Source organism: Sceloporus occidentalis, unplaced genomic scaffold (genome assembly GCF_023333645.1).
Source record: "Sceloporus occidentalis isolate IW3139 unplaced genomic scaffold, rSceOcc1.0.p SCAF_1, whole genome shotgun sequence".
NCBI classification, from domain to species: Eukaryota; Metazoa; Chordata; class Lepidosauria; order Squamata; family Phrynosomatidae; genus Sceloporus; species Sceloporus occidentalis.
The window spans coordinates 279,511,177-279,524,475 of record NW_028316981.1 but is presented as its reverse complement, the minus strand read 5'-3'; the positions used below and the strand labels follow the sequence as shown (position 1 = coordinate 279,524,475).

The following is a 13,299-nucleotide window of genomic DNA, read 5'->3' as shown; positions in this document are numbered from 1 at the left end:
GCAGGCTGTGTTTTCCATTTACAAATGATGGATTTATGGAAGTCAAATGAATGATTTTGAAGAGTAAGCACTGGGAAGCTTAGCAGTATTTAAATGCACATGTTTCTTTTATAGAACTTGTAAAGACACACTGCAGAATTACTGCCTGGAGAAGAGGCTTGCTAACATGGCACCTTTAGAATTCAAAGATATAGCCATGTTAGTCTGGATCAGTATGCAAAGGGAGTTTGAACATCTTTAAAACAAAGGGGCGAAACTGATCACACCAAAGGGGTGGCTTAAAACCAGACTGGGGTCGCAGCAACTGCACAGAAGTCAGCTTTCAGACACTCCAGCAGCATGCAGAATCTCAATGCTGCACTGCCAAATTGCCTGGAAGGTGGCCTGTGTGTGGCCAGCTGGGCGGCGTGGCATCTTGGGGACATGCATCGTCTGTACTCTATGCCTCTCATGCCGGCTGGAAGTCGGCTTTTTATGGCCATCTGTTTCACACCTCACTGAGAGAAGGAAAGCAGTTGGTAGCATAAGCTTTCATAGATTTTCCTCAGATGCATCTGATGAAGTAGACTTAAGTCTATGAAAGCTTATGCTACCAACTTCTTTCTTTCTCCCATGGTGCATTTAGAGCCCACAAATTTAAGTGTGAAATTATGTTCATGGTGTTTTTTTGGGGGGGGGTTTGGTTTTTTTTGCTTTCCAACAAATCTGTAAATTTCTGTAGTCAACTAAAAGCAATAGTGTACTCAGTTTATGGCATCTACTTTACTATGGATAGCTGCTTTTAATAAGGACAACCTGATTGCCATTTTCTGTAAAGGTATGCCATTGCACCACAGTGTATTTGGTGCCTGTAGTTTCTCTTGCATTGCATTCTGTTGTTTTATATTTTCTGTACATAACTTCACTATATACTGTACTTCTCTTTGTATACTTACTATGGCGAAGACAGCACAACATTAGAAAAACTGAGGACAAAAAGTCTACTCTTTGCATACTTACTGTATAATGTGCCCAGTACAAAAGAACACATTGATTTGGTCCTTTTTATTATAAAGATATACATGCCTTCCAATAGACTTTTAGAATATCCCAGACTACAATCTTGTATACATTTATCTAGGAGTAAGTTCCACTGAACTCACTGGACCTTTTTTCTGAGAAGATATGAGTATGTGTGTATTGTTAATTGTTAAATGGAACTTTGTTCTGCAGGAAAGAAACCTCTCTCAAAGTTAGTAGATAGTAAAATCTCTCCCAGTGTTCAACTTGTACAAATTATTGTTTCTTTGCTATGGTACTGTACAGCCCTAGTACACATACAGAATTAGTAAATCAAAAGGCAGTTATAGGGAAGAAAGCCAGTTAAAGTAAGCCTTAAAATACAAGGTTTATGCAAATCTTAAAAACAAACAATAATCAGAAATGGAGAAGAAAAAAAGTGAAACCAAGGAGTTAATTACATGGGAGGAATTTCTCTTAATTTTGAATGAAAAGAAAGTGGGGCCAGAATGCATTCACGTGAATTCGCTAGTTCAGCTAATTTACGTGAATTCGAATTGCATTCGAACTGACTTCCCATTGCCTGAAAATAGCTTGCCATTGCCTGAAATTGCATGTGATCACATCTCACGCAATAACATGAAACCCCATGATTGCGTTCGGACTGACTTCCCATTGCCCAAAATTGTGTGTGGTAGTCTATAATGCAATAACGTTAAACCCCATGATTGCGTTCGGATTGCCATTGGATTATACTTCCAATTTCCCTTGTCTAATAACGTCCCAAGAATGCTTCCCTATGATATTGATTTATGGAAATTAGATATAGTTGTTTTGACTTTGAGAAAGAAAGACCGAGAGAACACCCAGTGCACAGTTAAGGGGATCTCCACAAGGAAAGCCTCTCTTAACTGGCTGTTTATGTCAAGAAATAATTTGGTATCATAGAGCACAGGACATTCTATTTTAAAGTTAGGAGAGGCTGCAGCAGTTTGCTTTCACTTGAGCCTATGAAGAATGGCATGACTCTGCCTCTCCTCTCAGTTCTGCTGACTTTATTTGGTCCAAACTACTTTTGTATATCGAACTCAGCTTGCAGCAATTAAAATAAACCAAGATCAAAGAGGGAAAGAGGGAGGAAGAAAAAGAAACCGGGACATGTTAAAAGCATCTGAGAAACTGGGATATTGAAAGAAGCTGCAGAGCTCCCTTCAGTATCTGTTTTTAAAAATAATAATTGAAATATATAAATATTAAAAAGTTACAGATGTAGAAACACTTGAGGTGAACTAACTGAACACGCCTATTTTATGGACAAGATGAAATAACATTCATGAAGCCCAAAGGCTTGATTTAATTTGTATTTTTATCTAAAGCTTAATTGACAGGAAAACAAGTGAAGGCACATTTAAATGCCTACATCTATAACCTTGTCACAGAGTCTCACTAATCATTTATCATCGTTACCTTTTCTCCTTTTCCCAGCCAGCCAACTTCATAGGAAAGCAAGCATTGAAGCAGATTAAAGAAAAAGGGCTTGAACGGCAACTTGTGTATCTCACCTTGGAAACAGATAATGTTGATCCAGAGGGGAATGAAAGTGTCTGGTATAACAACAAGGCAAGCAGCTTAGATTTTATTTCAAATAACTGAAGCAATGGTGGGGGAGAGCACATATAATCTTCTCACAAAACAAGGATAATTTTGATATAATTCTAAATAGTTGTACATGGTTGCCAACACAAATGCGTTTGCACAAGTAAAAAGGGCCCTGTGTATAGTGGGCTAAACCCACTTTTAGTCCCAACAAGAACACACTGATGAAATGAATGGGACATGTTAGGACTAAACCAGAAAGGAATAAAGTCCCTGGAAGTATCAAGACTTCCCAGTTCCTTTGAATTTACCTGCACATTCATGGCTTTTCATTCAATCTCTCTCTTGGAATAGGCGAGGTTTCCCTCACTCTCCTTTCCCTTGTGTTCTTCCTCCTCCTTCCACTGATCGATCACATGTCACATCAAGGCTGCATCAACACTGCAGAATTAGTGCAGTTTGACACTGCTTTAACTGCCATGGCTCAGTGGAATTCTGGGATTTGTACTTTTGTGATATATTTAGCCTTCTCTTGGTGCCACAACAAACTACAAATCCAAGGATTCCATAGGATGGACCCATGGCACTTAAAGTGGTGTCAAACTGCCTTAATTCTGTAGGATGGCAGCAAGGTACATTTCAGAAATTGGCTTTCACAATTTCCTCTGAGTCCTTTTTAATTATTATTCAGGAGTTATTATCAAAGTGTCAAAGTGCTTTAGCAATATTTAATTAATTAAGCATTAGGATCATTTTCTTCTATTGTGAACAATTCCTCTCTTCCTCACTTGATCTCTGTTGAATCTGGATCGTGAAAGAAAAATGCTGTATTTTGGTGGCAGCTATCTTAAATAGTTCTGGTATAACACAGGTATGAAAAGGTATATTTCATATTTGGAACTAGTGGGTTAACTTAAACTGGCCTAGGGAATGGAACTGAAAAGTCCTTGATATTGATGGGAGTTCCCTAGCCATACTTCGAGATGGGGAAAATATCATGTAAATCTCCAAGATAAAATTAGTTTGCAAAACCTGGGGACTTTCAGAGACTTTTTTTTTTCTTATTGGGAGAGGATAATACTTAATCAGCACATTCCTGGCCTTTTCTGATGCAGCTAAAACATACTAAGGTAAACTTTGCTGCAGTCTTACACTTGATTTTATTACAGGTTATGTATTTATTTCTACAAATGGCATTGATTGTGTAGGCTTTCATGCTCTAAAAAGTTTTGCTATTTGCATAATTTTTCAGGTTATTGGCAACACCACATCTGGATGTTACAGCTATAGCACTCAGCAAAGTTTGGCTTTCGCATATGTCCCCGTGGAACTCAGCAAAGTTGGGCAGAAAATGGAAGTTGAACTGTTAGGGAAAAAATATCCAGCCACTATTATCCAGGAACCACTGGTCATGACTGAACCAACTAGAATGCGACTTCAGAAGAAGGGCATAAGGAATACTAAAACATAAACAACAGCAGATGTGTAATTCTTCCCTACCAAGAGCCTAGGTTCCATTAACATCTGTGTCAGATTTATGCACAGGCTAAATAAGCTAATCATAGTGCCTGAGTTTTGGAGGTGTTTCTTAATGAGGAAAGATACAAAAATAATAGAACAATGAAAAAAATAGTTGGTAATGATATGGGGTCTTTTAAATTTGACATAGCTTGGGACCTCAGCATGTATTAAATGGGATCATTGCATATGACATATATGACTAGATTTTAAACTCAGTCCAGGTGTTCATCCTCAACACAATGATAATCATGCAAGCTGGAAAATGGTTGTTGACCTGACCTTCCTCTCTTGCATTCCTGTCTCTCAGTTCTGTCATCTTCTAGAGTGATAAAGGCCTGCTGCTTTATTTGGGTGGGCTTCCCACATGATTTAGTTCTTTTCATGACCAGGGCTCTAAATTGCACAGGGAGCCTACCGAATGGAACAGATTCTTCACTGCAGAGGTCATTCATCAAAAGCATGCATGGAGCACTAGGAACCAGTGAGGGGCATGGCATTTCCAATGGGCATAGTTGATTGTGAGTTGATTACAAACTGCATATGAAATACAAACCTACACATGAAATATGCAATAATAAAATAATTTATGTTTACTAATAATTAAGAAACCATATGTGATTTTTTACTCATTAGTTTCATTAGATTATGATATGGAAGCCCCCACTTAATGGATGGCATATTTGTAAGAGTGTAGATAGCACACATTGCAAGGAACTACAATTTTCTCTTGAGTGTATTTGTCTGGGCACTCAGCCAATTGGTGGCCAAGGGGAGTTGTCATTCCCCTCAGCAGATTTATGAAGCATAGGCATCACTGATGTCTGTCTGAGGTTGAGAGAAAGAAACTTCTGGCACTCTTCTTGCCTTCACTGTTTAATTAGAATCCAACCAACCCTATGTTTCAAACTTGTTTGATTGTCATGTTTTAAAATTTTTACTCTGCATGCAAAGAGCTTCTTATCTGATTTGTTAGCTGCTTTTATGTCACATCATTAGCATAGGGCCACATCTGATTTTGGGGGGACCTGGCCTGCATTCTGATCTCACCATTATTTGGGGAGTCCCATTAAGATACCTTGTGAATGCAAACTATCAGTCAGGTTCAGCTCAGGAGATGGTGGACCCAGAGGTCTATCTAATGCAGTACAGCTTCTACGGGAATCATCTGGATAACCATATCTTGCTGTTTTCTCTCCATATTTCACTATGGAAAATCAAGTTTACCTGCTGTGATTCTTAGTCTATCTGGTCTTAATCTGGTCTGATTAAGCAAGATGATGATGATGATAATGATGATGATGATTTAGGCACTGTACAGACCAGCGCTTTGCACCGGCCTGCACACGTACTAGAGTTGCCTTGGGGCCTCCTTTCCAGACGCCTCACAACCCTAATATGTTGTAATGGCAGCACCCTTTCTACATGGGCCATTACAACGTCATGGCCGCGCCACCTCCAAATGGGGCGGTGCGGACATGATGTCTTGGTGCTGCTGAAGGGTGCCTGTGGCGCCCTTTCAGCGGCGGTAGAAGGAGCTCTGAAATGGAGCTCCTACGTTTGTGTCGCTGGCGCAGCATTTACATGGCTGCGCCAGCAACACAAAAGACAAAGGGGCTGAGCGATCCCTATCTCCCTTTCCCCACCGCTGTCGGATGTCCTTGGGGCATGAAACCCCAAGGACACCCCTTTCCAGGCTGCGGGGAAGCGGCCTTTTGCCGCTTCCCCACAGCCTGGAAAAGTGGTAGATTGGGGCCTCAGGGCTGCCGCTGTGGCAGCTGAGGCCCTGATCTGTCGGGGAAAGGGGCAGGTGCAGGCCACCCCAAAGGTATCTGTATCTGTATCTTTATGTATCTGTAATTTCCTTTCTAAAGCACTGTGTGTGTGTATATATCTTCAAGTTGCCTGTCAACATATAGCATCCCCATGAATTTCATAGAGTTTTCTTAGACAAGGAATAGTCAGAGATAGTTTTGACAGTTCCTTCCTCTCAAATATAGTCTAAAGCACATGGTATTCATTGACAGTCTCTCATCCAGGTACTAACCAGGCTGAGCCTACTTAGCTTTTAAGACCAAACAGGATTTGGTGCCTTGTGGTATTTAGGCCTCTAAAGCATTAGTCCCCCCTCTCCAATGCTACTGCCCTAGAGACAGATATCAAACCCAACTAGTGAGTGATAGACATCAAACCCACAAAACATATTCATTTTATGTTAAACTATAAAGCCATATTTTAGTATTAATTTTTAAAACAGTGCTGGGGTTACATTCATACAAGTTAGCAATACATTTCCATTGTACTTTTTGAAGGTCATTTAAAAATTGCTCAAAAGTGCAGGATCTTCCAAAGGAATTGTTAAATCTAAACCCTCAGTAAAGACGCTGAAGCATAAATAAGACATGCAAGTAGAAACACAGCTTGAATAATGAGCACCTATCATTGCCAAGGACTGAATGCAGTTTGACATTATATTGTACAGATCTGACTATCCGTTTACAAAGCAGGTCACAGTAAAAAATAGAAACTGACAGGATCGCTCCTAATGGTAGATAGAGTGGGTGGGTGGGTGGGGGGGGGGGGGAAATCCATTTGGAAATTACAGTATTCTCTTAAATGATTTAAACCTATTTTCTTCAGTCACTAAGGGATCAATTCTTTCTTAAAAGTGACATTACTTTTAACCAAGTGTTTGTTATATATCATTTTGTTAATTAGAATTCAACATGATTATTTTATGTGGAAATACAGAGACAGAAACATGGAATATGGTCTAACCCTTCCTGCATTACCCATATAGCTCACAGTACTGAGTCCAAGGAAAGGAACCCTCTGAAAAAAAACATTTATCTCCCTATTCCCTTGAACTGCCTAAGGGACCTATGCAAATACCGTTGGCCAGCCATTCCCCATGCTTGAGAAAAAGCCATCCAATATGGGCTTGTGACATTTGCTGAGGGTTTAGGAAGGATAGATCAGTTACTATGGCACTGATGAGTTCCTTCAGGAATGAGAAAGCATTTGTACAAGTCTTCTCATTCTCTAGAAATGGGGGGGGTCACTGGGGGGCGAAACTGGGTGATACTTTTATACGGTCTCCCATGCGACAACAACAGAAGTGCGACAATGTCAGCAGTGGACCTTAACTGAAGGGGTTATCATCCTGGTGCTAGTCGGCTTCACTGACCCCATGTGATATACTCCTCAAACACTAAATAGTAACTAAGGTCTAAACTGCACTGCAAAAATAGTGCAGTTTGACACCCCTCTAATGGCCATGGCTCAGTGCTAATGAATTTGTAGTTTTGTGAGACATTTAGTTTTCCCAATCAGAGAGCTCTGGTGCCACAACAAACTACAAATCCCAGAATTCTATAGTCTGGAGCCACTGCAGTTAATATGGTATCAAACTGGATTATTTCTGCAGTACGGATACAACCATAGAGAGGTTTGGGAGGCTTTAACCTCATCCACTTTCCAGTGTCCATGGGATTAATGAAGGGGGTGCTGCATGAAAGTGGGAGGTTTTGTCCCCACCAATGAAGACCCTGGAGATTATCGCACTGCGTTCTGAGAACGTTCCATATCATCACGTGATGAGACCGTTCCTGGAACGGATATTACCGCATTAGCAATCAAAACGTGATGAGAACGTGATCAGAACGGCAGTTTACCGCACTGCGATTCCTTTTTCTTGAAACCGTTCTCAGAACGGTTTGCTATAGCGCATGCGTATTAGATCTTGGGGGCGGTGTACCAATGACGTCGCCACTCGGTGGTTGTTTTTAACCGGAAGTCGTCCGGTGACTTCCTTGTGGGGTGTAAAGATGGCGTCGGAGAAAGCATGGTTTGATCTTGTGAGCATGGTAGAGAAAGAAGAAGAGCGAAGAAGGAGAAGAATGAGTCGCATTGCTCAATCACTGGTCCTCGTTTCGCGCCGGAGGGCTGCTCTGAGTAAGATTGCAGTCATGGCTGCCAGCGGCAATCTTGATATATCCAGTTGTCTGGCATGGATGGCGACCTGGCCTCGCATCCCACGTTGGTGGCAGCAACCCCGGGAGCGGACCAACTGGTGGAGTGACGAAGTCCTCCAGAGATGGGATAACGACATGTGGGTTTCTAACTTCCGCATGTCTAAAGAAACCCTTTTTGATCTGGCCAGCATCTTGAGACCAGAGCTGGAGCGTGGGGAGTCTAGATTCCGGAGTCCTATCCCGGTGGAGAAGAGAGTGGCCCTGACTATTTGGTGGCTCTCAAGCCCTCTGATGTATAGGAAGGTGGCTTCCCGTTTCGAGGTTGGAGCATCCACAGCTGCAGAAATCGCCATCGAGGTGTGCCTTGCCATGGAGAAGCTGCTGCTGAGGAAAACTATCCAGCTTGGAAACTACCACACGGTGTGTATCAATATTACTTTTAAACCTAAGACTTCTGGGTGCAAATGCATTAATGCATATCTAAAGATAGATAGGTTTTGCTTATGTAATACCATTAAGATATGTTTACATCCTGCCTTTTCCTTGTTTGGGAAAAAAAGAAAGGCTTTCAATTACCTTTGCAATTATGGGGGTGGGTTAATGATCCTGGACTTGGGGCATGGATTTAAAAGGTGCATCTCTGCTGCTGGCTTCTCTCTTATCCAGCTGTGCTGGGGGGTGGTCCTGGGCTTGAAGCATGCACTTCGGAGGTGCATCTCTGCTGCTGGCCTCTCTCTTATCCAGCTGTGCTGGGGGGTGGTCCTGGGCTTGGAGCATGCACTTCGGAGGTGCATCTCTGCTGCTGCCCTCTCTCTTATCCAGCTGTGCTGGGGGGTGGTCCTGGGCTTGGAGCATGCACTTCGGAGGTGCATCTCTGCTGCTGGCTTCTCTCTTATCCAGCTGTGCTGTTGTGGTTTGCTATTCTGAAAAAATGTATCTTGATATATTTGTAAGAGTTGATATGTGAACAAGTAACATCTGGATTCCCCTTCAGTGTGTTCTAGGTATATATATAAACCCTAATAATTTCTATTGTCCTTTTTATGCTTTTGTCTCTTTGATCCCAGTTTCATATACCAAATAATAATAATGCATCATCAGATATGAAATATGTTAACCCACTTTTTTGATATCCCAAATTTATTATACCTTTGCCTTTTTTCAGATTATGGATGGATTTCAGAGACTCGGATTCCCACACTGCATAGGAGCTATTGATGGCACTCATATTTCTGTTTGCCCACCGCTGGGACGCAGAGAGGAATACATCAACCGCAAGCAGGGATTTTCAATTGTTCTGCAAGCAACTACAGATCACAGTGGGAGGTTTATTGACATTGAAGTAGGGAATTGTGGGAGATCACATGACAGCCACATATTTACCAATTCCGCTATCTGTCAAGTGATGGATGAAGGCTGTTTTGTGCCCGGAAATCCCACCCTTCATGTCCACGATGTAGCCATTCCTCCACTGATTATAGGGGATGGTGCCTACCCAATCAGGAAATGGCTCATGACACCATATCGTGGAGAATTAACACCTGACAAACTTGCTTATAACACCGCCCATTGCAAGGCAAGATGCGTGGTGGAGAGGTCTTTTTCGCGATTGAAATCTAGGTGGGGGTGTCTGTCTGGTAGACTAACTGTGAAAGAGGAAAATTTCATCTCTGTTGTCACAGCATGTGCCATACTGCACAATATTTGCGAGACGAGGGGAGAAGTGCTTGATCCCGATGTAGAGCCACCTGCGAAAATTGTCCTCCCCGCTTTAGCGAATAACATCAGAGGACACTCTACAAATCACAAAAAAGAGGGTCAAACTGTTAGATCTGCAGTAACTAACATTATTTTGGGTCGTTAACACCAGAAACTGACATTATTTGATGTTTCATAACATCACCTCAGTTATGGCAACAGCATTGATCTGATCAAAACGTTTCTTCTTGGTTTACCTTTGTATCAATCTACAAATGTTGATATACATGTGTTTGACAACATGTCATGTACAACATGTGAATAACTTTACCAGACGGCAATGTTGAATCACGGTTGTTTAGATTCTTTTTTCTTTTAACTTTTTTTTCCCCAATCAGGTTCTGCTAGTGGTGTTTATATTATTGTGGGGTATAAATACCCGATTGTTATAGATTAGCTTCATGGTTTACCCAAATTTTGGAAATCTATTTTGAAGTGTTATACAATTGCTATATTGATGTTTCAAATATCCTTTTTTGGCAATATAGGAAAACAATGGTGTAAAAATGGCTTGTTTATATTACATTTATAGTAATACATCATGTTTCCTACCTTGAAAACCAAAAGGAAGGCTGTTCTAGAAACCATTGCTGAATAATGTTGCTATTGTTGTGGAAATGTTTAGGTATATTAAGGACGGTAGACCAATTTCTGAGAACACAGCTGTATTTTATCAACAATATAACTTAACATTTTAAAACACGATTAAATATCCTTTTTCTTTTGGAAAAAAACCGTCTGGTGGCTTGTTTTCCATTATGTCAACAAAGCACGCATTTATATACACTGTATATACATTAGGTGAGAACATATCCATATATACATGGTGACATACAAAACCTTTCCTTAACATGAACATGAAATTTTACTGTGGTTCAAGGAGAAATGGTTTAAGTCCCTCTTTATCGGTCACAAAGGGCACGTAACAGGGTAAACATAGAATGCTGAAACATATCTGAGGTTTCAAAACAGAACCTTTTCCCTATATGTTTCCCTTATGGGGAAAATATTTTTTTTTTCTTGATTATCCTCCCAGTACGAGAACTGCATGGTTTATCTTGGTTTTGAACAGGTGCAACTGCGCCTTGCAAGGAAGATGTTCCTGCATTGCTCACACATTGCACGGTTCCAATGCAGCCTTCATTTTCTGGGGGATCAGTGACTGCAACAACATTCTGAACATCCCTGTTGATGTTCTCTGCTGTGTTGTCACCATCTCTAATTTCACTACTAGGAGTGACAGGACAACCATCAGGAGCATAAGCAGGAGGAAGTTCATCAAAGAGTTCAGGGGAATTGTTCCCTTGACATTTCCCACCAAAATCTGATGTGGATGGTTGCTCCTGGAAATCTGTAAAGACAGCTGGGCCTGGTGTTGAAGGAGGAATATCACACGGAGATGCCCTGAATGATGTGTGCATAGTTCCTTGGGCAACAGTATCATGTTGCCCCGTTGGAAGTGCACATTCATGATCTACTTTCCTCCGGTACAGTTCAGTCATGGTCTCCATGTACTGCAACATTCTCTGTCTGTCCTGTGCACTTCTCCTTACATCTTCCTCCATAATATGTACAAGTTCCATTTCTGTCCTCCTACAGTCTTTCATGCTGTCGTGTACAATTTCCATGAACCGTTCCTGTGTTCTCCGGGTAAGTTGGGCCTCTCGACTTGCACTCTGCATTATAGTGCGCGCAATATGTTCTCCTCTTCTGGCGCGACGATTCCTGTTCCTGTTTGAACGCAGTCTTGTTCCAGGAGACAGCAATACATTGGGTGGTTCGTCCTCTGGATCGTTAGGTACTGAAATTTAAAAATTAGTGAAAATAGATTAAGCCCACAGGAAGGAAATTTATTTCTAATGGTAGCATCATGTAAAGGGTTGTAGACAAAGAATTTTCTTAGAAAAGCAGATGCTACCTACCATTGCTTGTACCGCTTGTATCATCTGCACGTCTTTCCAAGTCACCCAATTGTTCTCCAGTCGCACCTTCAAAGTGGAGCATTAAACACCAACGTTATTTCTTTTGAACACATATACAGGTTCACAATATTTATGAAGAAAACAGAGATCCAGAAATTGACAGAAATTTATATATGACTACCTGCTATTTGCGTAGGTCCACTTTCCAAAATTGTGACAGGTATTGTAATGACTGTGTCATCGAGACAAGTGTCATCAGAATCTGAAAAATGCAAGGGGAAAAAAAGAGTAAAGCCTTTGTCTTTTTAACAAAATAATGTTGTCATGCACATAGCAGAAATCTTCAGGCATTACAGATGGGCAACTTGCCTTCATCACTGTCTTGTCTGGTAGTTGTTTCTTGGGTGCTTCCTTCGCCTGTGTTAGCCATGGAGGTGGATGCGGTTTCTTGATTCACATTTGTGGTTTCACCCTCCCTTTCAAAATCAAGACTTCGGGATAACCTGTTAGGGGTGATGCTAACATCCCCATGAAAGATTTCCTCTAGTTCCCTATAAAAGGGACATGTAATAGGGTTGCTTCCACTTCTCTGATTGTGTTTCACAACCTTTCTGTACTCAAATCTCAATTTTTTTGATTTAGATCTGCATTCCTCGGCAGATCTGACATGGTTCCTCTTTGCCATTTCATCAGATACAACTTTAAATTTATCCAAATTTCTGTAATTCTTTTTTAATTTGGACTGCAATTTTTGTTCTTTCCATATCTCCAATAAGGCCAAAACTTCATTGGCACTCCACACCCTCCCCCTTGCTTGTGCGGAGGCACTGCTTTCGGTCACTGCATGGCTATCCATGGCTTTCCTAATTACAGAAAGTATAAAATAATACTGTCTGCAATTTAATTATAGAGGCTGTGAAATAAACTTCTGCGTTAGCACTTAGCTGCTGATGCTGGCTCTCTGCACTCCCAAACTCCCGGCACTGCAGTAAAAGCACTAGAGGGCGCAAGTCTAGTTTTGGCGCCAAGAATCCCTGCACAGTGATGACGTTGCAAATCCCTCTTCCCGCTGGACTTTTCGGAGTGGCCGAAGTTATTGGGAAGCAGTGATGGCGCGTAGGAAGGGATCCAAATGGGTCAATAAGGAGATTGATCTGCTCCTGAGAAGTGTTAGGGGGAGCGGAAAATTAAAGACGCTCATGAGGTCCCGTTCTGTACCCATTCTTCCTGTGCATAGAGAGGTAGCAGAGCAATTAAAAATGCATGGCTACAACCGCACCGCCGAAGAGGTGTACAGGAAGTTCAAAATGACGCGTGAAAAATTTTTGGCCAGTCTAAATAGTTTTGGGCCATCACCCCCCAAAGAAAAACAACCACCCTTTTTCCCCCTAATGAAAGAGCTGTGGCTTATGGCGGGGAACCATGGCTCCCAGGAAAAAAATCCCTCGGGTAAGTTTGTAGCTTTACAAGTAAGGGCTCATTGTTGCATAGTATGCCATGGAATTCCTCCAGTGTTGTAGCCATAAGGAACA

General features: G+C 41.5%; 2 protein-coding genes across 2 annotated transcripts in view; one reads left to right on the top strand and one right to left on the bottom strand.

Moving 5' to 3' along the window:
• Positions 1 to 4,710, top strand: part of DMGDH (dimethylglycine dehydrogenase) — a 49,424-nt gene extending 44,714 nt beyond the window's left edge. The window contains exons 15-16 of the mRNA XM_089494675.1: positions 2,485 to 2,619; positions 3,848 to 4,710. Of these exons, the coding sequence (XP_089350801.1) occupies positions 2,485 to 2,619; positions 3,848 to 4,066 (354 nt within the window). The 3' untranslated portion in view covers positions 4,067 to 4,710. The remainder of the gene's footprint in view (positions 1 to 2,484; positions 2,620 to 3,847) is intronic.
• A 5,782-nt stretch (positions 4,711 to 10,492) lies between these two features.
• Positions 10,493 to 12,989, bottom strand: LOC149323961 (uncharacterized). The gene is made up of 4 exons (XM_089484710.1): positions 12,986 to 12,989; positions 11,949 to 12,029; positions 11,768 to 11,833; positions 10,493 to 11,646 (listed from the first exon to the last, which is right to left on the bottom strand). The coding sequence occupies exons 1-4, from the start codon at positions 12,987 to 12,989 to the stop codon at positions 10,841 to 10,843; spliced, it is 957 nt and encodes a 318-aa protein (XP_089340836.1). The 3' UTR covers positions 10,493 to 10,840.
• Between the last annotated feature and the right edge of the window lie 310 nt (positions 12,990 to 13,299).

Bases quoted from the DNA above. Each gene is read 5' to 3' on its own strand.
- LOC149323961 (XM_089484710.1), bottom strand. The intron at 11,834-11,948 runs GTAGTCATATAT...TCCACTTTGAAG, and splicing joins TGGACCTACGCAAATAGCAG to GTGCGACTGGAGAACAATTG. The intron at 11,647-11,767 runs GTAGGTAGCATC...TTTAAATTTCAG, and splicing joins TACAAGCGGTACAAGCAATG to TACCTAACGATCCAGAGGAC.